A 26492-nucleotide genomic window follows, 5' to 3' on the forward strand; every position below is an offset into this window, starting at 1 on the left:
ACAATTCTTGTGCTGTAGTTGTAGGAGATGTCTCAATACGTCATGAGGAGTCCCAACAAAACCTGAAAATGGAAGAAAATGCATATTTTACAAAAAAATAATTTTGCTAAAATGTCATAAGGGGGGACCCTTACAAAAAATTCAAACAAATTGACTTGCTTCAGCAGCACAATTCTGGTACTGTAGTTGTAAGAGATGTCTCAAAACGTCATCAAGAGTCCCAACAAAACCTAAAAATGAGTGAAAATGTATATTTTACGAAAAAAAAAATGTTTGCTAAAATGTCGTAAGGGGGGACCCTTAAAAAAAGTAAAAAAAAAACGGACTTGCTTCAGCAGCACAATTCTTGTGCTGTAGTTGTAGGAGATGTCTCAAAACGTCATCAGGAGTCCCAACAAAAACCTGAAAATGGAAGAAAATGAATATTTTACAAAAAAATAATTTTGCTAAAATGTCGTAAGGGGGGACCCTTACAAAAAATTCATAAAAACGGACTTGCTTCAGCAGCACAATTTTGGTGTTGTAGTTGTAGGAAATATCTCAAAACGTCACCAGGAGTCCCAACAAAACCTGAAAATGGAAGAAAATGCATATTTTACGAAAAAATTATTTTGTTAAAATGTCGTAAGGGGGGACCCTTACGAAAAATTCAAAAAAACGGACGAGCTTCAGCAGCACATTTCTGGTGCTGTAGTTGTATAAAATGTCTCAAAACGTCATCAGGAGTCCCGACACAACCTGAAAAAGGAAGAAAATGCATATTTTACATGAATAAATGTTTTGCTAAAAAGTCGTAAGGGGGGACCTTACGAAAAATTAAAAAAAAACGGACTTGCTTCAGCAGCACATTTCTGGTGCTGTAGTTGTATAAAATGTCTCAAAACGTCATCAGGAGTAACGACACAACCTGAAAATGGAAGAAAAAAAAGGTTTTACGGAAAAAAATGTTTGCTAAAATGTCGTAAGCCTTACATCAGGAGTCCCGACACAACCTAAAAATGGAAGAAAATGCATATTACATGAAAAAAAAATTGCTAAAATGTCGTAAGGGGGGACCCTTACGAAAAATTCAAAAAAACGGACTTGCTTCAGCAGCACATTTCTGGTGCTGTAGTTGTATAAAATGTTTCAAAACGTCATCAGGAGTCCTGACACAACCTGAAAATGGAAGAAAAAAAAAGGTTTTACGGAAAACATTTTTTGCTAAAATGTCGTAAGGGGGGACCCTTACAAAAAATTCAAAAAACAGACTTGCTTCAGCAGCACAAGTTTTGTGCTGTAATTGTAGATGTCTCAAAACGTCATCAGGAGTCCCAACAAAACCTAAAAATGGAAGAAAATGCATAATTTATGAAAAAATAATTTTGCTAAAATGTCGTAAGGGGGTACCCTTACAAAAAGTTTTAAAAAACGGACTAGCTTCAGCAGCACATTTCTGGTGCTGTAGTTGTATGAAATGTCTCAAAACGTCATCAGGAGTCCCGACAACCTAAAAATTTAATAAAATGCATATTTTACAGAAAAAAAAAATTGCTAAAATGTTGTAAGGGGGGACACTTACGAAAAATTCAAAAAAACAGACAAGCTTCAGCAGCATATTTCTGGTGCTGTAGTTGTATAAAATGTCTCAAAATGTCATCAGGAGTCCCGACACAACCTAAAAATGGAAGAAAAAAAAGGTTTTACGAAAAAATGTTTTTGCTAAAATGTCAGAATGTACAGAATTTTTTTTTCTTAAATGTCGTAATGGGGGACCCTTACAAAAAATTAAAAAAAATGGACTAGCTTCAGCAGCACATTTCTGATGCTGTAGTTCTATAAAATGTCTCAAAACGTCATCAGGAGTCCCGACAACCTAAAAATTTAATAAAATGCATTTTTTACAGAACATTTTTTTTGCTAAAATGTCGTAAGGGGGCACCCTTACGAAAAATTCAAAAAAACGGACTAATTTCAGCAGCACATTTCTGGTGCTGTAGTTGTATAAAATGTCTCATAACGTCATCAAGAGTCCCGACACAACCGAAAAATGGAAGAAAATGCATATTTTACATGAATAAAAGTTTTGCTAAAAAGTCGTAAGGGGGGACCTTACGAAAAAGTCAAAAAAACGGATTTGCTTCAGCAGCACATTTCTGGTGCTGTAGTTGTATAAAACGTCTCAAAACATCATCAGGAGTCCCGACACAACCTAAAAATGGAAGAAAATGCATATTTTACAGAAACATTTTTTTGCTAAAGTGTCGTAAGGGGGGACCCTTATGAAAAATTTAAAAAAACGGACGAGCTTCAGCAGCAGATTTCTGGTGCTGTAGTTGTATAAAATGTCTCAAAACGTCATCAGGAGTCCCGACAACCTGAAAATTAAAGAAAAAAAAGGTTTTACGTAAAAAAGAGGGAACCCTTACTAAAAATTCAAAAAAACGGACTTGCTTCAGCAGCACAATTTTTGTGCTGTAATTGTAGGAGATGTCTCAAAACGTCATCAGGAGTCCCAACAAAACCTAAAAATGGAAGAAAATGCATATTTTATGAAAAAATAATTTTGCTAAAATGTCGTAAGGGGGTAGGTACCCTTACAAAAAGTTCAAAAAAACGGACTAGCTTCAGCAGCACATTTCTGGTGCTGTAGTTGTATAAAATGTCTCAAAACGTCATCAGGAGTCCCGACAACCTAAAAATTTAATAAAATGCATATTTTACAGAAAAAAAAAAATTGCTAAAATGTCGTAAGGGGGGACACTTACGAAAAATTCAAAAAAACAGACAAGCTTCAGCAGCATATTTCTGGTGCTGTAGTTGTATAAAATGTCTCAAAATGTCATCAGGAGTCCCGACACAACCTAAAAATGGAAGAAAAAAAAAGGTTTTACGAAAAAATGTTTTTGCTAAAATGTCGGAATGTACAGAAATATTTTTTTTCTTAAATGTCGTAATGGGGGACCCTTACAAAAAATTTAAAAAAACGGACTAGCTTCAGCAGCACATTTCTGGTGCTATAGTTCTATAAAATGTCTCAAAACGTCATCAGGAGTCCCGACAACCTAAAAATTTAATAAAATGCATATTTTACAGAATTTTTTTTTTGCTAAAATGTCGTAAGGGGGGACCCTTACTAAAAATTAAAAAAAACGGACTTGCTTCAGCAGCACATTTCTGGTGCTGTAGTTGTATAAAATGTCTCAAAACGTCATCAGGAGTCCCGACACAACCTGAAAATGGAAGAAAAAAAAGATTTTACGGAAAAAGTTTTTTGCTAAAATGTCGTAAAGGGGGACCCTTACTAAAAATTAAAAAAACGGACTAGCTTCAGCAGCACATTTCTGGTGCTGTAGTTGTATAAAATGTCTCAAAACGTCTTCAGGAGTCCCGACACAACCTAAAAATAGAAGAAAATGCATATTTTACAGAAACATTTTTTTGTTAAAATGTCGTAAGGGGGGTCCCTTACGAAAAATTCAAAAAAATGGACTTGCTTCAGCAGCACATTTCTGGTAATGTAGTTGTATAAAATGTCTCAAAACGTCATCAGGAGTCCCGACACAACCTAAAAATGGAAGAAAATGCATATTTTACGGAAAAAAAATTTGCTAAAATGTCGTAAGGGGGGACCCTTAAGAAAAATTTAAAAAAACGGACTTGCTTCAGCAGCACATTTCTGGTGCTGTAGTTGTATAAAATGTCTCAAAACGTCATCAAGAGTCCCGACACAACCTGAAAATGGGGGGGGGGGGGGGGAAAAAAAGGTTTTACGGAAAACATTTTTTGCTAAAATGTCGAAAGGGGGGACCCTTACGAAAATTTCAAAAAAATGGACTTGCTTCAGCAGCACATTTCTGGTAATGTAGTTGTATAAAATGTCTCAAAACGTCATCAGGAGTCCCGACAACCGAAAAATTTAATAAAATGCATATTTTACAGAAAAAAAAAAATTGCTAAAATGTCGTAAGGGGGGACACTTACGAAAAATTCAAAAAAACAGACAAGCTTCAGCAGCATATTTCTGGTGCTGTAGTTGTATAAAATGTCTCAAAATGTCATCAGGAGTCCCGACACAACCTAAAAATGGAAGAAAAAAAAGGTTTTACGAAAAAATGTTTTTGCTAAAATGTCGGAATGTACAGAAATATTTTTTTTCTTAAATGTCGTAATGGGGGACCCTTACAAAAAATTTTAAAAAACGGACTAGCTTCAGCAGCACATTTCTGGTGCTATAGTTCTATAAAATGTCTCAAAACGTCATCAGGAGTCCCGACAACCTAAAAATTTAATAAAATGCATATTTTACAGAATTTTTTTTTTGCTAAAATGTCGTAAGGGGGGTCCCTTACGAAAAATTCAAAAAAATGGACTTGCTTCAGCAGCACATTTCTGGTAATGTAGTTGTATAAAATGTCTCAAAACGTCATCAGGAGTCCCGACACAACCTAAAAATGGAAGAAAATGCATATTTTACGGGAAAAAATTTTGCTAAAATGTCGTAAGGGGGGACCCTTAAGAAAAATTTAAAAAAACGGACTTGCTTCAGCAGCACATTTCTGGTGCTGTAGTTGTATAAAATGTCTCAAAACGTCATCAAGAGTCCCGACACAACCTGAAAATGGGAAAAAAAAAAAGGTTTTACGGAAAACATTTTTTGCTAAAATGTCGAAAGGGGGGACCCTTACGAAAATTTCAAAAAAATGGACTTGCTTCAGCAGCACATTTCTGGTGCTGTAGTTGTATAAAATGTCTCAAAACGTCATCAGGAGTCCCGACACAACCTGAAAATGAAAGAAAAAAAAGGTTTTATGGAAAAAAACATTTGCTAAAATGTCCCTTACGAAAAAAAAAAAAAAAAACAGACTTTCTTCAGCAGCACATTTCTGGTGCTGTAGTTGTATAAAATGTCTCAAAACGTCATCAGGAGTCCCGACAAAACCTGAAAATGTAAGAAATATAAGGTTTTACTGAAAAACATTTTTGCTAAAATGTCGTAAGGGGGGACCCTTACGAAAAATTCAAAAAAATGGACTTGCTTCAGCAGCACATTTCTGGTTCTGTAATTGTATAAAATGTCTCAAAACGTCATCAGGAGTCCCGACACAACCTAAAAATGGAAGAAAATGCTTGATTTACCGAAAAACAATTTGCTATAATGTCGTAAGGGAGGACCCTTAAGAAAAATAAAAAAAAACAGACTTGCTTCAGCAGCACATTTCTGGTGCTGTAGTTGTATAAAATGTCTCAAAACGTCATCAGGAGTCCCGACACAACCTGAAAATGAAAGAAAAAAAATGTTTTATGGAAAAAAACATTTGCTAAAATGTCCCTTACGAAAAATTTTAAAAAAAACTGACTTTCTTCAGCAGCACATTTCTGGTGCTGTAGTTGTATAAAATGTCTCAAAACGTCATCAGGAGTCCCGACACAACCTGAAAATGGAAGAAATATAAGGTTTTACTGAAAAACATTTTTGCTAAAATGTCGTAAGGGGGGACCCTTACGAAAAATTCAAAAAAATGGACTTGCTTCAGCAGCACATTTCTGGTAATGTAGTTGTATAAAATGTCTCAAAACGTCATCAGGAGTCCCGACACAACCTGAAAATGGAAGAAAAAAAAGGTTTTACGGAAAAAACATTTTGCTAAAATGTCGTAAGGGGGGACCCTTACGAAAAATTCAAAAAAATGGACTTGCTTCAGCAGCACATTTCTGGTGCTGTAATTGTATAAAATGTCTCAAAACGTCATCAGGAGTCCCGACACAACCTAAAAATGGAAGAAAATGCTTGATTTACCGAAAAACAATTTGCTATAATGTCGTAAGGGAGGACCCTTAAGAAAAATTTAAAAAAACAGACTTGCTTCAGCAGCACATTTCTGGTGCTGTAGTTGTATAAAATGTCTCAAAACGTCATCAGGAGTCCCGACACAACCTGAAAATGAAAGAAAAAAAATGTTTTATGGAAAAAAACATTTGCTAAAATGTCCCTTACGAAAAAAAAAAAAAAAAACTGACTTTCTTCAGCAGCACATTTCTGGTTCTGTAGTTGTATAAAATGTCTCAAAACGTCATCAGGAGTCCTGACACAACCTGAAAATGAAAGAAAAAAAATGTTTTATGGAAAAAAAACATTTGCTAAAATGTCCCTTACGAAAAATTTTAAAAAAAACTGACTTTCTTCAGCAGCACATTTCTGGTGCTGTAGTTGTATAAAATGTCTCAAAACGTCATCAGGAGTCCCGACACAACCTGAAAATGGAAGAAAAAAAAGGTTTTATGGAAAAAACATTTTGCTAAAATTTCGTAAGGGGGGACAATTACGAAAAATTTTAAAAAACGGACTAGCTTCAGCAGCACTTTTCTGGTGCTGTAGTTGTATAAAATGTCTCAAAACGTCATCAGGAGTCCTGACACAACCTGAAAATGAAAGAAAAAAAAGGTTTTATGGAAAAAAAACATTTGCTAAAATGTCCCTTACGAAAAAAACAAAAAAAAACAGACTTGCTTCAGCAGGACATTTCTGGTGCTGTAGTTGTATAAAATGTCTCAAAACGTCATCAGGAGTCCCGACACAACCTGAAAATGTAAGAATATAAGGTTTTACTGAAAAACATTTTTGCTAAAATGTCGTAAGGGGGGACCCTTACGAAAAATTCAAAAAAATGGACTTGCTTCAGCAGCACATTTCTGGTGCTGTAGTTGTATAAAATGTCTCAAAACGTCATCAGGAGTCCCGACACAACCTGAAAATGGAAGAAAAAAATGTTTTACAGAAAAAACATTTTGCTAAAATGTCGTAAGAGGAGACCCTTATGAAAAATTCAAAAAAATGGACTTGCTTCAGCAGCACATTTCTGGTGCTGTAATTGTATAAAATGTCTCAAAACGTCATCAGGAGTCCCAACACAACCTGAAAATGGAAGAAAATGCATATTTTAAAGGGAAAAAAAATTGCTAAAATGTCGTAAGGGGGACCCTTACAAAAAATTCAAAAAAACAGACCTGAATTAGCAGCACAATTCTGCTGCTGTAGTTGTATAAAATGTCTCAAAACGTCATCAGGAGTCCTGACACAACCTGAAAATGGTAGAAAATGCATATTTTACGGAAAAATCTTTTTGCTAAGATATCGTAAGGGGGGACCCTTACAAAAAATTTTAAAAAACGGACTTGCTTCAGCAGCACAATTCTGGTGCTATAGTTGTAGAAGATGTCTCCAAAAGTCATCAGGAGTCACGACATAACCTGAAAATGGAAGAAAATGCAAATTTTACGGAAAAATCTTTTTGCTAAAATGTCGTAAGGGGGGACCCTTACTAAAAATTAAAAAAAACGGACTTGCTTCAGCAGCACATTTCTGGTGCTGTAGTTGTATAAAATGTCTCAAAACGTCATCAGGAGTCCTGACACAACCTGAAAATGGTAGAAAATGCATATTTTACGGAAAAATCTTTTTGCTAAGATATCGTAAGGGGGGACCCTTACAAAAAATTTTAAAAAACGGACTTGCTTCAGCAGCACAATTCTGGTGCTATAGTTGTAGAAGATGTCTCAAAACGTCATCAGGAGTCACGACATAACCTGAAAATGGAAAAAAAAATGCAAATTTTACGGAAAAATCTTTTTGCTAAAATGTCGTAAGGGGGGACCCTTACTAAAAATTAAAAAAAACGGACCTGCATTAGCAGCACAATTCTGGTGCTCTAGTTGTATAAAATGTCTAAAAACGTCATCAGGAGTACATACACAACCTGAAAATGGAAGAAAATGCATATTTAACGGAAACATTTTTTTGCTAAAATGTTGTAAAAAAACTGACTTTCTTCAGCAGCACAATTCTGGTGCTGTAGTTTTAGGAGATGTCTCAAAACGTCATCAGGAGTCCTGACATAACCTGAAAATGGAAGAAAATGCACATTTGGGGATGCTGCTTGTCGTGACTGGCATTTCTTTCTGTGTGAAGACAACAGGAAGAGCTAGGAAATGATTGTTGTCCAGTGCAGACACTTCTAACCCAGCTACCATGTAAGTTGGGACAAACTTTTCCTGATTCATGGTCCTTAGTAGGATATGGGTCTTTACTCCCTTTATGTTCAACTGGGACATAAGCTGTTCAGAACAGAAGCTACATAGCTCTGCTCCTGCACTGCTTAAATTTCTAGAGGGCTTTTCTACCTCTTTCGATACCTTGTCTTTCCTGTCATAATGTATGACACTTGGGTGACATTTTTTACACAGCCTACATGTGCGACGACTTGGACAAACAGAACTCATGTGCCCTATTGAAAGACAGGCAAAGCATATGCCCTGACTCTTTAGGAAACTAAGCTTGTCTCTGTGCTTCTTCTTAATGAACAGTCTACACAACTCTAGTGGGTGTTTGTTTTTACAAAGTGGACAAATAGGCTCTGACTCAGACTCTGGCTTGGACTCCATTGGGCTAATAGTAATACTTGTGGCAAAACTACTACCAGCTGGCTTTTGAGTTTTGTGGCTTTACAGAGGGTCTAGTGTTAGCCTTTCCTATGCTGGCTGACTGCTCCTGTACCCTTAGCTCTCCAAAGACTGGATGGGCTGCCACACGAGCTTGCTTTTCTATAAAGCTAACCAGGTCTAAAACCCTCACCCTGCAGTTGTGCTCTTCCTGCTGCTCATATGCTTTGTTGCGCCATTTCTCCTTCAGCTTGAAGGGCAACTTAAACGCAATGTTTCTCATATTGGCCACTGTGTCCAGTTCGTCCATGTACTCCGTCTCCTCCATGGCATTACAGCAGCTCCTGAGGAACATGACGTACTCCTGCAAGGATTTGGAATCCTCTGCCCTAATTTGAGGCCAGGTCTGGATCTTATCTAGGTAAGCACAGGCAATTTTAAAGTCATGACCAAAGTTCTCTTTTAACAACCTTTTGGCTTTCTGGTAGCCTCTATCTGGTGACATATATTCACAACTTTTGAGCATGGCCTTTTGTGTACTGGATGAGAAACTGCAACCTGTCCCTGTCATTGTCAGTTTTACTTTCGACCATGTGTTCAAAGGAATGGATGAATGACTTGTACTCCAAGGTTTGCCCATCAAAGAGGGGAACACTTCCTTGTGGGAGAGTGGACAGAAGCTGCTGTTTCACAAGAATCTTAGTCAGTTCATTTTGGGCTCCCAGAATTTTGATTAGCTGATTGTTCTGTGTTGAGCTGGGGATGGCTTGTTGAGGTTGGAACTGGAAACTGGCAGGCAAAGCTTGGTGAACGGGGGCCTGCTGGGGATAGAGACCGGCAGGCTGACCTGGGGCCTGCAGAGGTAGAACTGGGACCTGCTGCAGTTGAGTTGGGGGCCTGCTGAGGTTGGGGTTGGAGTTGGAGGCTGGCATGCTGAATTGGGGCCTGTTGAGGTTGGAAGCTGGCAGGTGGAACTTGGGGTATAGATGCATCAAACAGAGTAGTGGGGAACTGCATCTGAACTCCTTCCTTGGGCCTAACCACCGGGCCTCCCACAGGTGAACCACACCCTGATGGATCAAATGCTACCCCTGTAACCACTGCTCTCTGATCTGCACCATGCACCACTAAACCTTCTACTTCCCTCAAGTAGTTAATTTTAGCATTAGTCGCCTCTATTTCTGTTTTCAACTCCAAAGCCTCTCTTTTTTTCCTGCACATTAACTCTTTTTCCCTGCACATTAACTCCTGCTCCAAGATATTATGCTTTTCCTGCAACCTTGCTGCCCTGGCTGTCAAAGCAGCCTTCTCCACCTCCGCTCTAATCCGCGATGATGAAGAGGAATTATTGGACGACCGTCCTGAACTGGAGGACTTGACTGATGCCTCCCTGCTTGACACTATGCCTGGGTGACCAGTTAGTTCATGCCTATATAGGCTGTCCGCTTCTTCTAAATTGTCCTTAAAGTGACCAGTTAATAAATCACTGTCTTTAAATATAGCAATGTCCTCAGGTGGAGGAGCACAGGTGTGGGTTGAGGGGTTTTCAAGATCTGATATCCATCGGGACACCTCAGCTTCAAAGGCATCTATAAGAGCAATTTTAGGCCGATACCATGTTTGGTCATCATCCCTTCGCTCGTCTGGCTCTAAACCTTCAGAATATGATCTGTGCAGAGATTTAAACTCCATTAGGAATTCATTAAACTTGCTCATATTTATTTTCACTTCTTTTAAAGCCTCTGCATCCACCATCAAATTGCGCACAATGTTCATTCACCTTGTTATGTGTGACATTTTGCCTATTCTGGCGGCGCGCACACGAGAAGCCTCCTGCGCAATTGTCGTCATTTCCTCTCCTTCGGCTGAATTATTAGCTGACATTTTCCTCTTTTAATCAACAAAAATCCTTCACTTGGTGCATCAAAAAACGTTTACACTTCCAAGCGAATATAAAAGGTTTCAATAACAGTCTTTATCCTTTTTGGGAATTAAATGTCTGTTCATCGGCCGTCGGGCGCGCGCGCGCGCGCAAGCCCGTCACCAAATGTTTGTAATGCAACCTTTAAAAATCATTACGCGGTGATCGCAGTCCCAAAAATAAAATTTTCTTGCATGATAATGTCCAGAAAAACTCATTTTATATTACTATAGAGTCCTTTTAACGAATGAATTTGATGGTTTATCACAAACCTTAATGAAAGAAGTCCTTTGTTCTCATGCACCATGCATGCGCTTTGGCCTTGCTTCCTGTTTGGTGCGCAATCCTGTCGGCTGTACTTCCACAGCGCGTCTTTGACAACTTGAAGTGGCATAAAACACTGAAAGTGATTGTTCCTATAACCCCTTTGTTTCAAATGTTTGTTCCACTTGTGGCGCGGGCATCTTGTCTGACTCACACCATATACACAGCCTTCCTTGTCACGAATTCTTCCTTTTCCCGCTATCCATCCACTAAATCAAACTGATCCAGCAGCGCAATTGAAGATTGTTTTATTTACAAAAATCAAGGAACAGAATACTCGGGAAACAAAATGAATGAGCCGAGGTCTACAGACAGGTGAGGTCAAAGACGGAATGCTGGTGCCCGACTGACAATCACGCGCCCAGCACGCTCCTGCCCCTTATAGGCCTGCGTGGGAACTTTTCACCACCTGCAAAGGGTGCACACTGACATACACACATCAACAACAGGGTTACAACCTGGACACGTTAGCTCGTCGGTATGAAAACAGGTGATTGTTATTATGTGCGTCTGCCCCAGACCCGAGTCAAACAGCGGCGGTGTTAATGAAGCACGTCAGGCTGCTCACCGTCAGTGAAACGCTCGGTGAAATTGCGGATTAACGTTAAATATATGACGAGCCGCGAGCGATGCAGCTATAACCTATCTACCTATAAGCTATATTACCCTCGTATTTTGATCCCGTCCGTCTGTCTTCGTCTTCTTCTTCTTCTGGCCCACCAGGTGAATTAAGTGCTATTGGCGGAGTTACAATGCATAGTAGGCTACCGCCACCTACTGCACCGGAGTTGTAACTACAAGGTACATTCACAGACAGAGTCCCATTGCTTTTATGAGCGGTGGAGCGAGTCAAAAGCCGAAAAATCCTTTCGTGGCGGGCCGCCACAAATAAATGAATGTGTGGGAAACACTGTATATAGATAAATATAGATAGTTTTGAACAGTAACACTGTGTGTGAAGAAAAGAAAAGAAAACACTGTACTTTAATCAAGTAATTATTTAGTGTACCACTAGATAGAGCCACTGTTTGAGAGTCACTACAGGAAATCCAGCAGAATTCCTGTGGTTGCTATTGTGAAGTGAGTCCTTAGCAACCACATCCAGGATAGTTTCAACACATCTGGTCACATGACTTTCGCACTAGAACCTGAAAAAAATAATTGCCAAATTAATTACTATAATCAAAAATAATCAGCCACCAAAATGATTTTGTTAACATTTTTATTCAACAAGTGTTAACATTTGCAGTAATAGTACACACTCCACACAAAGTACAAAGAAAGTATACATGGGGAGAACTATTTGAATATTTCTAAGTAAACATGTGACAAGACTAAAAATATATCGCCCTTTATTTGTCAAGAAATATTGAAAAGTGGTGTAAAAATACATTCCATAAGTTTTGTGTGCTTTCTTCCCTGCGTGTTGCCTTGCACTTTGGCGACTCCTAGCGGTTGGAATGAGTATTAGTAGTAGAGAACAATAGTAGACATGTCAGAATGAAGTCATGTAGTTTAAAGACTTTTAGGAAAGTAAAAAATATTGACTTGTGTTGAAAGGTTTTGGTAGAAAAATAAAAGCTTATATTAATATGACATCATTCATGTATTTGTCAAAGTTGTGAAAAGGTCCAATGAAGATTTGGATGGATAACAAACTCCAGCTTTGTTGAGAAAATAAAACTAAAAAGAATTTGTGACTTTTACTTGCAGCCGACCAACTGGATGATGAGCTCTCGAGCGTCCCGGACGCCGGAGCTAAGCTCCGCCTCCCCTTTCTTCACGCACGTGCCAATGAGGAACATCTTGCGGTCTCCCACGTGGGAAAGCTCCAAGGCGTCGTGAAGGTCGGTGATGCCGCAAGCGCCCGGAAGGTCCTGGAAGGTAAGACAAACTTTACTGGGGCTCTTTTCCAGGAAGTGGCTTTCTTCAAGCTTCTTTACAGTCGGGGGTTGGAGTGCCACCTGTCAATCTCACCTGCTTGTTGGCCAGCACCATCAGCGGCAGGCTGGGGTCAGGGGTCAGGAGGTCATGGAGCAGCGTCTTGGCGACGGCGAAGAGGTGCGGGGCGGACGAGTCCACCACAAAAACCAGCAGCAGAGCCTTGGACATGTACCTGTGCCAGTGAGGTCTTAGCTCCGCCCCCCCGCCAACTGACAGACAAAAGAAAAGAAGACTGACTATCAATCAATCAATCAATCAATGTTTATTTATATAGCCCTAAATCACAAGTGTCTCAAAGGGCTGCACAAGCCACAACGACATCCTCGGTACAAAGCCCACATAAGGGCAAGGAAAAACTCACCCCAGTGGGACGTCGATGTGAATGACTATGAGAAACCTTGGAGAGGACCGCATATGTGGGTAACCCATATAACTAAATGCGGGTAACCCATATAACTAAATGCGCCCCCCAGGGGGGCTCAGTGGTACTGCATGGCTGTGACATTTTTAGTTGTTTTTTTGTTATCCCACAATTTTTACCAAATGTAAATATTTTTAAATACACAGCACTGAGTAACAGGAATGATTCATTATATATTACATTTATGTTAGCATTAAGATAGCTAGCGATTAATGCGCTAGCTAATAGCACCCTAGTTGTCAGCGCTCCAGTTTCCAGCTAATGATAGTTGTTAGCTTGCAATTAATGCTCTTGTTGTCAGCTAGCAATTGGCGTGCTAGTTTTCAGCTGGCAATTAGCTTTCCAGTTGCCAGATAGCGATTGGCATCCTTATTGTCAGCTAGCTATTGGTACGTTAGTTTCTAGCTAGCGATTAGCAGGGTAGTTGCCAGCTAGCAATCGGCGTTCTGGTTGCCAGCTAGTGATTACGACATTAGCGGTTACCCCCTTAGTTGCCATCTAGCGATTAGTACTCCAGTTGTTAGCTAGCGATGATTACTCTAGTTGTAAGCTAGCGACTGGTCCAGTCGTTGCAAGGTAGCAACTAGCATAGTAGTTGCCACCTAGCAATCAATGTGCTAGTTGTCAGCTAGCGATTAGCCCATTAATTGATTAGCATTAGTGCTGCTCTAGTTGCCAGCTAGCGATTCACGATTGGCATCCTAATTGTCAGCTAGCGATTGATGCCAGCTCTCAATTAATGATCTAGTTGCAAGATAACGATTAGCAACCTAGTTGTCAGCTAGCAATTGGCACATCAGTTGTGAGCTAGCGACTATCAATCAAGTTGCCAGCTACTGATCAGCGTGCTAGTTGCCAGCTAGTGATTAGCCCTCCAGTTTCCAGCCAGCGATTAGTGCGTCAGTTGCAAGCTAACGACTAGCATTCTAGTTGTTAGCTAGCGATTACCGCCTTACTTGTCAGCAAGCAATTGGTACACGAGTTATCAGCTACGAATTAACGCGCTACTTTCCAGCTAGCGAATAGCATCTTAGTTGACAGCTAGCAATTGGCGCATCAGTTGCGAGCTAGCGATTAGCGTTAAATATTCACCCCCCCAAACACAGACCTGAGCCGACATGCTGGATGCTGACGACTCAGGAGTTCTCAGTGGACTTACTCTCCAGGAAGTCCACCTGCAGGTCTTCCCTGTTGATGCACACAGCGTTGAAGCCCTGTGTGGGCTCCAAGTCCACATCCAGGCTGCCGATGGCCAAGCAGTACAGCAGGCTGGACTTGCCCGCTCCATCGAGACCCAGGACCAGGACCTGGGTGCCCTCTGACTTGACTGGCCTGGGCTCCTGCACAAAGACACGGATGCAGTTTTTAATTGTGTACCCTGATATAGACTTAGGTTACAAATCATTAGGAACTTCCATGTTGTCATTTGGTTCAGTGAAATGCTTCAAATCCCATTACAGAACAGAAACCACTACAAGAATCCCAGCACCTTTTACATACACTGGGACCAATAACAGCAAGGATAGCTGAATGGTTAAACAGCTAGTTTAACCAACCCGCGGCTCTCGAACCGCATGCGGCTCTTTAGTGCCGCCCTAGTGGAACCTGGAGCATTTTTAAAAAAAAGGATTGAAAATGGAAAAAGATGGAGAGAAATATTCATTTTGTTTTAGTAGGTTTTTTTGTTTAAGGACAAACATGACACAAACCTTCCCAATTGTTAGAAAACCCACTGTTTAATGTTTGTGTGTATGCTTCACCGATGACACTATTTGGTGGACATCGTTTTGTCCTACTAATTTTGGCGGTTCTTGAACTCACCATAGTGTGGACTGTGACGCAACAGTTTGTTTACATGTAAAATCTTCCACTTCTCATTTTGTCCACCAAACTTTTTATACTGTGCGTGAATGCACAAAGGTGCGCTTTGCTGGTTATTGACTTGTTGGAGTGCTAATCAGACATATTTGGTCAGTGCATGACTGCAAGCTAATTAATGCAAACATGCTATTTAGGCTAGCTGTATGTACATATTGCATCATTATGCCTCATTTGTAGGTATATTTGAGCTCATTTAATATAATTTGCTGTTATCCTCTTTGTATATAATTTACTTTTGCATGTCTCATGACACATTATCTGTATGTAATATTGGCTGCATTTCTGATAGTTGTATGTGCGCCATGTTGTTCCAGACCACAGCAAACATTACCTAGCTTGCCAAAGATTGTAATAAATATATTAAAAGAAGACAGCCTGTCATTTCCTTTAACTTGGACACACACACCTATACCTAATATCCAGGAGTTACCTGACCTTTTGAGTAGCCTCTGATTTACTAATGGTTTCCGATGTTGGAAAAATGTGTTGAAAAAATATTAAGTTTCAACATTTCTGTCAACAGAGATTTGCTTCAGCCTGCGACAAAATTTCTGCGGGAATTTTCTAGTTTTATTTAGCCCTGTTTGACGTAATTCTATATACGTACATACGTGTGTATATATATATATATATATATATATATATATATATATACATATACACGTACATACGTACATGTATGTATGCATGTATGTATATATATATATATATATATATATATATATATATATATATATATCAGTGACGTGTGGTCACTGGAGGTCACCTGCCATCATGGAAAGAAAAAAAAATTTAAAAAAAAAAATAAATTAAATTGTTATATGTATTCAGTGATTATACTATAAAGTTATTTTCCATTTAACTTAACTAGTTTAGATTATTTTTATTCAAAATCTCTAAATTTTCACATTTGCCGTTCAAATACTGAGAAGAGACGGTGCGGTGATCAGCAGCCAGTTGAGGCACGTCACTCAGTTGTGCCTCACCATGGATTGCGCAATGACTCGGCTAACTGCTGGCCTGCTGTGCAGTGAGACCGTATTGCTATATGAATTATATTATACATTTCCATAGTTTAGTAGAACTGCATTTTCCCACAGTTTTTTAGTGCTCCCGTCAAGCAAGATCTTTGATTTGTGTTTTGTAACATGTATTTTGATACAGCAGAGTGCTCCTGTCACAGAAAGGATCTTTGATCTGCATTTTTCCACAGTACAGTGCTCCCGTCCAATATCTAAAACACTGTGGATGGATGTTAGCTGCAAGCTAGCTAGCCATGTCTTAAAGCAGCTCTTCCTGAGGGTGTTTCAGTGTTATAACTTCACCTTTATCTTTACTTTTTACACCAAAATGCATCCATTCTCCCTTTTCTGTCTACACACTGTGTCTGCTTGTAAGTACTCTGTGTGTGTGTGCTGCCCAACAGCAGTAAAACCAGCAATGTCATGGTTGACTATTTGCTTGATCAGTAACTTAACAAAGCTCCAAAGTTTTGGTTCACCTCCATCATAGTTTACTAAGACGGGTCCTCGATTATATTTGTCATTAGGGCCTGGAATCTAATTCTGCAAGACCTGGGATAGCTGAGTGGTTAACACTGTTGGCCACCAAGCAAGGGGTACTGGGTTCAAATCCCAGTCGGGAGTTAGTGTCTTGTTTCACTATCATTGTGATTTAGAGAGACAGGTTCTCAATTAAACATGTAATTGGGGCCTGAAATCTAGCTTCAAGAAGACCAAGAATAGCTTAGTGGTCAAAGCAGCTAGCGCTCAATCAAATGGGACTGGGTTCAAATCCCAGTCTGATCGTTTGGTAACTAGGAAAGATCCAGTCAGAGAAATTACTCTTTTATATCATAGTTTACTGAGGCAGGTTCTCAATTACATATGTCATTGGGGACGGAAATCCCCATTCAAGATTACCAAGGATAGCTGAATGGTTAAAACAGCTAGCTCCCAATCAAAGGGGACTGGGTTCAAATCCCAGTCAGATCACTCTGAAACTAGTAAAGATCTAGTCGAAGGAATAAGTCTTTTGTATGATAGTTTAAAGGTTCTCAATTATATATGTCATTGGGGACGGAAATCTCCTTTCAAGAACACCAAGGATAGCTGAATGGTTAAAGCAGCTACCTTCCAATCAAAGGGTTCTGGGTTCAATCCCAGTCAGGTCACTCTACAACTTCTAAATATCCACTCAGAGCAATTAATCTTTTAAATGAAAGTTTACTGAGACAGTTCTCAAATATATATGTCATTGGAGCCCGAAATATGGCCACGGTAAGACCACGGATAGCTGAATGGTAAAACAGCTAGCTCCCAATCAAAGGGTTCATGGGTTCAATCCCAGTCTAGGTCTGATCGGCTTGCCAAGCACAAGTATGCAGGAGTGGGGACGCAAGACAATGTGGGGGTGTATCACCTCCCCCACACAGAGTAAAGTTAAGTGGTAGCTGGTTAATTAACTTATAGTTAAAAAGGTAATTCTGGGTAATAATAATAACAAATAGTCTATAGTCCAAAAGTCAAGGGTAACCTCGGGGGTTAGCTCCTCCTGCTTGCTGAGGCTAAAGTTGGTAAGTGTACCATCAGTAATTCCTAGGCTGGGATGGGCGGGAATAGGAAAATAGATAATTAATCATTGTGAGTGTTGACCAATCAGCTCTCCTGGTCTGACTAATTGCAATTTGAGATAAGAAGAAAAAGAAAACTGCAATTGATACAATAAAAAAATAGAAATAATTGGATAATAAAAAAATAAGATTAATAAAAACATGTCTAATTGCAATTGAGTTAATTGATAGAGATAACTGAGTTAATTCATTATAATTGAGTTAATTAACTCAATTACAATTAGACATGTTTTTATTAATCTTATTTTTTTTATTAGATAAAAAAACACTAGATAATTTTAATTGAGTTAATTAATTATCTCAATTAATTAACTCAATCATCTCAATCAATTCAACTTAATTATCTAAATTGCAATTAGACATGTTTTTATTAATCTTATTTTTTTTATTATCCAATTGTTCCAGTTTTTTTTCTTCTTCTTATCTCAATTGCACATTAGTCAGACCAGGAGAGCTGATTGGTCAACACTCACAATGATTAATTATCTATCTTCCCATTCCCGCCCATCCCAGCCTAGGAATTACTGATGGTACACTTACCAACTTTAGCCTCAAGCAAGCAGGAGGAGCTAACGCCCGAGGTTACCCTTGACTTTTGGACTATAGACTATTTGTTATTATTATTACCCATACTTACCTTTTTAACTATAAGTTAATTTACCAGCTACCACTTAACTTTACTCTGTGTGGGGGAGGTGATACACCCCCACATAATGTCCTTCCCCACCCTTGCTCACTTGTGCCTGGCAAGCCGATCAGACCTAGACTGGGATTGAACCCATGAACCCTTTGATTGGGAGCTAGCTGTTTTACCATTCAGCTATCCGTGGTCTTATCGTGACCATATTCCGGGCCCCAATGACATATATAATTGAGAACGGTCTCAGTAAACTTTCATTTAAAAGATTAATTGCTCTGAGTGGATATTCAGTAATTGTAGAGTGACCTGACCGGGATTGAACCCAGAACTCTTTGATTGGGAGCTAGCTGTTTAACCATTCAGCTATCCTTGGTCTAATTGATCCAAGAATTCGGGCCCCAATCACATATTTAATTGAGAACCTTTAAACTATCATACAAAAGATTTTTTCCTCTGACTAGATTTTTACTAGTTTCAGAGTGGTCTGACTGGGATTTGAACCCAGAACCCTTTGATTGGGAGATAGCAGCTTCAACCATTCAGCTATCCTTGGTCTTTATACATATATATATATATATATATATATATATATATATACATATATATATATATATATATATATATATATACATATATATATATATATATATATACATATATATATATATATATGTATATATACATATATATATATATATATATATATACATATATATATATATATATATATACATATATACATATATATATATATACACATATACATATATATATATATATATATATATATATACATATACATATATATATATATATATATATATATATACATATATACACATATATATATATATATATATATATATACACATATATATATATATATATATATACATAGATACATATCTATATCTATTCATATCTATCTATATATATCTATATACATATATATCTATATTCTTATATATATATATATATATATACATCTATTATCTATATATATATCTACCGTGGTTAGTGGAGCTCTCCCTGGTTTGTGGTTATGGCGGTCATTTACGTTAAGGAAGTAGTTTGACATGTACTTCGGTATCAGGGAGGTGTAGCGGATTTTATAGACCAGGCTCAGTGCAAGTTGTTTTACTCTGTCCTCCACCCTGAGCCAGCCCACTTTGGAGAAGTGGGTAGGAGTGAGGTGTGATCGGGGATGGAGGTCTAGAAGTAATCTGACTAGCTTGTTCTGGGATGTTTGGAGTTTAAATTTGAGGGTTTTGGAGGTGCTAGGGTACCAGGAGGTGCATGCGTAATCGAAATAGGGTTGAACGAGAGTTCCCGCCAGAATCTTCATGGTGCTTTTGTTGACCAGAGAGGAGATTCTATAGAGAAATCTCGTTCGTTGGTTGACCTTTTTGATTACCTTGGTTGCCATTTTATCACAGGAAAGATTAGCCTCTAGAATGGAACCTAGGTAGGTGACCTCATCCTTCCTGGTGATAACAATGTCACCCACTTTTATAGTGAAGTTATTGACTTTCTTAAGGTTGATGTGGGACCCAAACAGGATGGATTCTGTTTCACCCAAGTGTATGGATAGCTTGTTGTCAGCGAGCCAGGTGCAAGGACTACAGAGTTCAGCACTGAGGATTTTCTCCACCTGTGACTTGTCCTTGTCTGATACCAGCAGGGCCGAGTCATCCGCAAACAAGAACAATTCACAGTCGCATGCTGATGACAAGTCGTTTATGTATATTAGGAACAGTAAAGGCCCTAATATACTGCCTTGGGGGACTCCACAGCTTACCACCTGTTCCCTCCCCTCCCCTCTGACTAGTTTTTAATTTTTTTTAATAAATGTCAACATTTACAAACAGTTGAGAAATAATACTCAAAGTACAGAAACAGTACAAAACAGCGCCAGGGGGTTGTAATGTCAAATTAACTATACATGCTAACTAGTTGCACTGTGTGATGCTAGCCGGCCGGCGTCACTGCACAAAGAGTCAAAGATACTTAGTGAGAACAAGATCATTCTCGCCTTTTGTTCGTTCCGCGATGGTACAAACGCGCGTCGCCGCTAAAAGCGACGAAAAACGTGAATGATCTTGAAGAACGCAGATGGCGATTTATCGACGCTGCAAAACTTAACTTTAATTTTTGATTTATCGTCGGTTAATTGACTTATCGAATATCAGCCCAGACCTACATTTAACTTCTCAATATAATGGAATGCTTGTTTTTTCCTTTAGGTTTGTAATTATATTTTGAAAATAAAAACAGGGCAAAAATACATTTGAAAAATATATATTTGTGAACATCTCTTTGTATTTCTGTCTTTTAACCCATCAACTAGTATTATTTTTCACCACATAAAATATTGAGAGTCGATGCGATATTAGCGACCCCCCCCCCCCGCACAAACATCACCGACGTCTCCGTGAATGAGTGTCCGCTGTTGGTGACGCTTACCTCGGATACTTTCTGCGCTCTCTCGGCGGCGGCAACAGGCTCCGCGTCGGCGCCAACAACCGTTTTTTCCGCATCTCCACTCCTCTTTTCTCTCACTGCATTGCCGTCTTCCGCGGGGTGACTTTCGTCGGTCTTCTTCTCCCCGGAGAAGGATGCGTAATTCCAGGCGACATAGGCCAGTCCCCCCGCCACAGCCACGGAGAGGCCGAGGACGCCGGCTTCCCTCAAGCCTAACATGGCGCTTACTCAACAAAACAAGCTACTAACTGATTTAAAACTTCTCAATAAACATTTCCGCCATTACAAGGAGTTAACTTTAAACACCTTCTTCATTCACTCCATCAACAAGTGGATTAGTAGACACGGAAAGTGCAGGAGGAAGTGCTCAAACATACTTCCGGTTTGGAGTTCTTTTTGATGCAGTGTGTCGTATTATCCGCTAGGTGGAAGGATTGACCAATATAATGTATCTTAAGGGAAGCCATGTTTGTTTTTAATTGGCAATTGTAAATTGCGTTTTAAGTGGCAAATGATAAATTGTTTTAATTGGCAAATGTAGATTGTTTTATAAGTTTTTACACAGAATCAACCGTTTTGTTTACAATATGTGAATTAACATGCAGGTGGTTCCATTTTCAGAAAGATAAAATCACACCAAATCTGTAAAACAGTCCATATGTACAGTATGTACAGTATAAGAGTTGTATTATGCTCTATTTGGATTAACACTGTCATCAAGGTATCAGTCTAACAAGGGTGGGCCAACTTTTTGGCTCAGGGGCCACATTGGCTTTTGAAATTTGACAGAGGGGACAGGAGAGCACATGATGCATTTCCATCCATCCATCCATCCATTTTCTACCGCCTGTCCTTTTTGAGGTCGCGGGTGGGTGCCGGAGCCTATCTCAGCTGCACTCGGGTGGAAGGCGGGGTACACCCTGGACAAGTCGCCACCTCATCACAGGGCCAACACAGATAGACAGACAACATTCACACTCACACACTAGGGCCAATTTAGTGTTCACCTGATGCATTTCAAAGCATGTATCTGTCGGAACTAATAGTAGGCTTCTCAAAACATGGGCTATTTTAATCATAACACATCTATTTTCAACAATATATCATAACCAAAGACACATACAAATTGTATAAACGGGTTAACACTTTCATTCTCATTTAGTGGGAGGAGTGTTGTTGATCACCCATTTTTGCTAGTGTGTTGAAATGGAATGCCTCGGGATCTCCCGGGAGGAGATGGACGAAGTGGCTGGGGAGAGGGAAGTCTGGGCTTCCCTGCTTAGGCTGCTGCCCCCGCGACCCAGCCTCGGATAAGCGGAAGAAGATGGATGGATGGATTTTTGCTCAGTTCTAATATCTAGCAGGCCAGATGTGTCCCACAGGCCGTAGTTTGCCCATTCCTGGTCTAACAATATGTAGCATGTGCTTTTATAGCAGTTTACTGCTAATTCAACCATAAAAACTGGGCACAGATCAATGTACACTTAAACTTTAACAGTACAATGATAAACAATATTCAGTTAATTACTGTTAACAGGGCTCTCAATTATATTTGTGGCGGCAGGTTTATGAGTGCTTTTAATTATATCCAGTTTAGTGTTGTACGGTATACTGGTATTAGTATAGTACCGCGATACTAATGAATCATATTCGGTACTATACCGCCACTAAAAAGTACCAGTCAATATTACCCCCTCACCACGTCGTGTCACTGCTGGTTTATGAGCAGATGAGCATGTTCGGCAGCGCGCACACACACACACGGAGTACTTACAAGCAGACACAGTGTGTAGACAGAAAAGGGAGAATGGACGCATTTTGGCTTGAAAACTAACGATAAAGGTGAAGTTATAACACTGAAATTTTAAGACATGGCTAGCTCTGCAGTGTTTTAGCTACTTCTAAATCACTAATCCTCGCCTCCATGGCGACAAATAAAGTACGTTTCTTACAAGAATCATCCCTGCAAGACGAGGAATAGCTAAATATGCTTCACTACACACCGTAGCTCACCGGCGTCACAATGTAAACAAACGCCATTGGTGGAACTATACCTGACATCCACTGTAATGATACCAGTACAGGGGCGTATCTAGTCGATACTACTATGATTACATCGACATTCTTTTAACATCACATCTTTCATTTTTTTCCAAATGTATATTATGTTTATAAAGTCAGGAAATATGTCCCTGGACACATGAGGACTTTGAATATGACCAATGTATGATCCTGTAAATACTTGGTATCAGATGGATTCCTATATCTATCAAAAAACAGAAGAATAAGTGATTATTACATTTGAACAGAAGTGTAGATAGAACATGTCAAAAGAGAAAGTAAGCAGATATTAACAGTAAATGAACAAGTAGATTAATAATTCATTTTCTACCACTTGTCCTTAATGTTGACAAAATAGGTAGATAAATGACACAATATATGTTACTGCATATGTCAGCAGACTAATTAGGAGCCTTTGTTTGCTTACTTACTAATAAAATACAAGTTGTCTTGTATGTTCTCTGTTATTTAAGGACACACTTGCAAAAAACAACATTTGTTTAATGTACCGTAAGAGGTTTTTTTTTGTGTGGTTCCTTTTATTTAGAAAAGTACCAAAGAGTATCGAAATACATTTTGGTACCGGTACCAAAATATTGGTATCGGGACAACACTAATCCAGTTGCATTGGCATTTAATATCACAAATTATTGCTCAATTAGTTGGTACTCCATTTATTAATTAACAAATAATTTTGCAACAATATGAGAAACTAAACGAACGTGCACATCAATTCTGCACATCAATTCTGTTGAATAATTAAATAAAGTAGGAATGAAACAAAAAAAGTGCACAATAATAATAATAATACAACTATGTTTTTTTAAACGTGACCAGTTATTGCTTGGAGCGTCCATGCCACTTCCGTCTCAATGGCACCCCCTCGTGGTCAGGTGCGCTCAGCAGCCACGGCGCCAGCTCGGACTTCTCCGTGTTCTTCCCGAGACTCATCCACGTCCTGGCCCGCAGCGAGAGAGGCTTGACCCGGTGAGGGTCGGCGCCGTCTTGCCCCTGCTCTGGTTCTGAGCTGGACGAGTCCACCGCGTTTACGTCCTGGGACAGTCTCTCGGACTTGGGTCCACCTTCTTTGCGTCCGTAGCTCTTCTTCTTGATGGCCGCCATTAAACGGGCTCTGCTGCGGCTGTCGTCGTCATCACAGGCGGGCTTCTCGTCTTTTCCCGGGTGGAAAGTCGTCTGCTGCCACGCGATGAAGTCAGTCAAACTTCCCTTCAAGCGCGCGGCGAACTGCGGGTGAGTCATGGCGGCCTGGAGGCGGACCTCCGCCACCTCCTGCTTCATCTTCTCGTACACGGTCTGGACGTTGGTGACCTCCGCCAGGTAGTCCTCGGTGAGGAGCTCCATCACCGCGGTGGTCCTCGCCAGCATCTCCCTGGACAGCGTCTTGCTCTGCCGCTTGGACTTCTGGAAGGTGAGCAAAATCGGCATGGCGGTGTAGTGGAAGGCCTTGGAGGAGACCAAGGACCGGAAGACGTAGACCACGTCCAGGTGACCGCAGACCGCCAACTTCTGCAGGAAGGTCTGCATGTGGTCCCAATCCCCGAGGGCCAGGCGGATCGGCACGGGCGGGACGGCGAGCTGCGTGTGGTAGAAGGCGTACATCAAGTAGAGACCCCCCACCCGGACGTGGAGGCAGTAGGGGGGCAGGAAGTACTTGACAGCCGTGGCCATGGCCGCCTTGCTGAACTTCCGCGTGTCGCTCACGCCGAGGACGCCGCGGAAGACGTCGGAGAAGCGCATGTCTCTCCAGACGGCCGAGAAGACATCGAAGCGGATGGAGTCTTTCTGCTGGAAGCGGCCGAGGAGATCTTCCACGTCCGCCGTCAGAGGCTCGTAGAAGGTGTCCGCGGGTTTGGGAACCGCCGGAGGCATCGTGGACGAAATAGGATGTAAAACAAGCGTCTGTCTCAGGTGTTTGTTTTTTTTAAAGGAGTGGGCGGGGCCAATTAAGTCATGAATGCAGCCAATCAGGAACGAGATCATTGCTTTTGTGTTCAGGGCGAGCCAATTGAGCGATAACTCCGCAAATACGCTTCCTTCAAAATAAAATAAATGTCAAATTTAGGGATGTCCGATAATGGCTTTTTGCCGATATTGTCCAACTCTTTAATTACCGATACCGATATATACAGTCGTGGAATTAACACATTATTATGCCTAATTTGGACAACCAGGTATGGTGAAGATAAGGTCCCATCCATCCATTTTCTACCGCTTATTCCCTTTGGGGTCGCGGGGGGCGCTGGAGCCTATCTCAGCTACAATCGGGCGGAAGGCGGGGTACACCCTGGACAAGTCGCCACCTCATCTCAGGGCCAACACAGATAGACAGACAACATTCACACTCACATCCACACACTAGGGCCAATTTAGTGTTGCCAATCAACTTATCCCCAGGTGCATGTCTTTGGAGGTGGGAGGAAGCCGGAGTACCCGGAGGGAACCCACGCAGTCACGGGGAGGACATGCAAACTCCACACAGAAAGATCCCGAGCCCGGAATTGAACCCAAGACTACTCAGGACCTTCGTATTGTGAGGCAGATGCACTAACCCCTCTGCCACCGTGAAGCCCCGAAGATAAGGTCCTTTTTTTAAAAATAATAATACAATAAAATAAGATAAATAAATAAACTAAAATTTCTTGAATAAAAAAGAAAGTAAAACAATATAGAAACAGTCACATAGAAACTAGTAATTAATGAAAATGAGTAAAATTAACTGTTAAAGGATAGTACTATTAGTGGACCAGCAGCACAAACAATCATGTGTGCTTACGGACTGTATCCCTTGCAGACTGTATTGATATATATTGACATATAATGTAGGAACCAGAATATTAATAACAGAAAGAAACAACCCTTTTGTGTGAATGAGTGTAAATGGGGGAGGGAGGTTTTTTGGGTTGGTGCACTAATTGTAAGTGTATCTTGTGTTTTTTATGTTGATTTAATTAAAAAAATTTAAAAAAAACATACCGATAATAAAAAAAACGATACCGATAATTTCCGATATTACATTTTAAAGCATTTATCGGCCGACATCTCGAGTCAAATTCACAAATTCTAACTGACATTTGAGGGACAAGCGGTAGAAAATGGATGGATTTGCATTTTTAAAAATGGGAATATAGACCCCCCCCAACACAAGTCTCTAATCAAGATATTTACAGTTTTTGTCAGTGGCGGAATTATTATTTACATTTTATTGTTTTTATGTGATATCTTTTTCACACGTCCCAAAAACTCGCTTATGTAGCCGAGGATCGGACCGCCAAGCTCAGTCCAGCTCACATTGCACCCGACCTCTATGACCCCTGCTATGGGTGGTGAGCCCATTGGAGGGGGGACCCACGTTACCTCTTCGGGCCTGGCTCCAGAGGGGGGCCCGGTGACCCGCGTCCGGGCGAGGGAAATCTGGGTCCTTCGTTTTTTTATTTTTCATGGAGGTCTTCGAGCTGCTCTTTGTCTGACCCCTCACCTAGGACCTGTTTGTCTTGGGAGACCCTACCAGGGGGCATAAAGCCCCCAGACAACATAGCTCCTAGGATCATTGGGACACGCAAACTCCTCTACTACGATAAGGTGGCAGCTCAGAGAGGAGCCAGATGAGGTGGTTCGGGTATCTGGTCAGGATGCCACCCGAACGCCTCCCTTGGGAGGTGTTTCGGGCACGTCCAACAGGTAGGAGGCCACGGGGAAGACCCAGGACACGTTGGGAAGACTGTCTCCCGGCTGGCCTGGGAACGCCTCG

The 26492-nt window shown here is 40.3% G+C and overlaps 2 protein-coding genes across 3 annotated transcripts; both read right to left on the bottom strand.

Moving 5' to 3' along the window:
- Positions 1-11888: 11888 nt before the first annotated feature.
- On the bottom strand, positions 11889-21173 carry arl9 (ADP-ribosylation factor-like 9). Of its 2 annotated transcripts, none has more exons than XM_061976613.1 (4): positions 20645-21173; positions 14188-14365; positions 12641-12816; positions 11889-12540 (listed from the first exon to the last, which is right to left on the bottom strand). In XM_061976613.1, the coding sequence occupies exons 1-4, from the start codon at positions 20879-20881 to the stop codon at positions 12367-12369; spliced, it is 765 nt and encodes a 254-aa protein (XP_061832597.1). In that variant the 5' UTR covers positions 20882-21173; the 3' UTR covers positions 11889-12366. The 2 variants fall into 2 exon arrangements, with proteins under 2 accessions (XP_061832597.1, XP_061832595.1); XM_061976611.2 differs by having other exon boundaries at positions 14188-14368; positions 20645-21127.
- Positions 21174-23465: 2292 nt separating this feature from the next.
- LOC133616989 (snRNA-activating protein complex subunit 1-like) lies at positions 23466-24935 on the bottom strand. The gene has a single exon (XM_061976614.1). It carries the CDS (start codon positions 24722-24724, stop codon positions 23561-23563), a length of 1164 nt encoding a protein of 387 aa, XP_061832598.1. The 5' UTR covers positions 24725-24935; the 3' UTR covers positions 23466-23560.
- Between the last annotated feature and the right edge of the window lie 1557 nt (positions 24936-26492).

The sequence above is a fragment of the Nerophis lumbriciformis genome, linkage group LG16, assembly GCF_033978685.3.
Source record: "Nerophis lumbriciformis linkage group LG16, RoL_Nlum_v2.1, whole genome shotgun sequence".
Lineage (NCBI taxonomy): Eukaryota > Metazoa > Chordata > Actinopteri > Syngnathiformes > Syngnathidae > Nerophis > Nerophis lumbriciformis.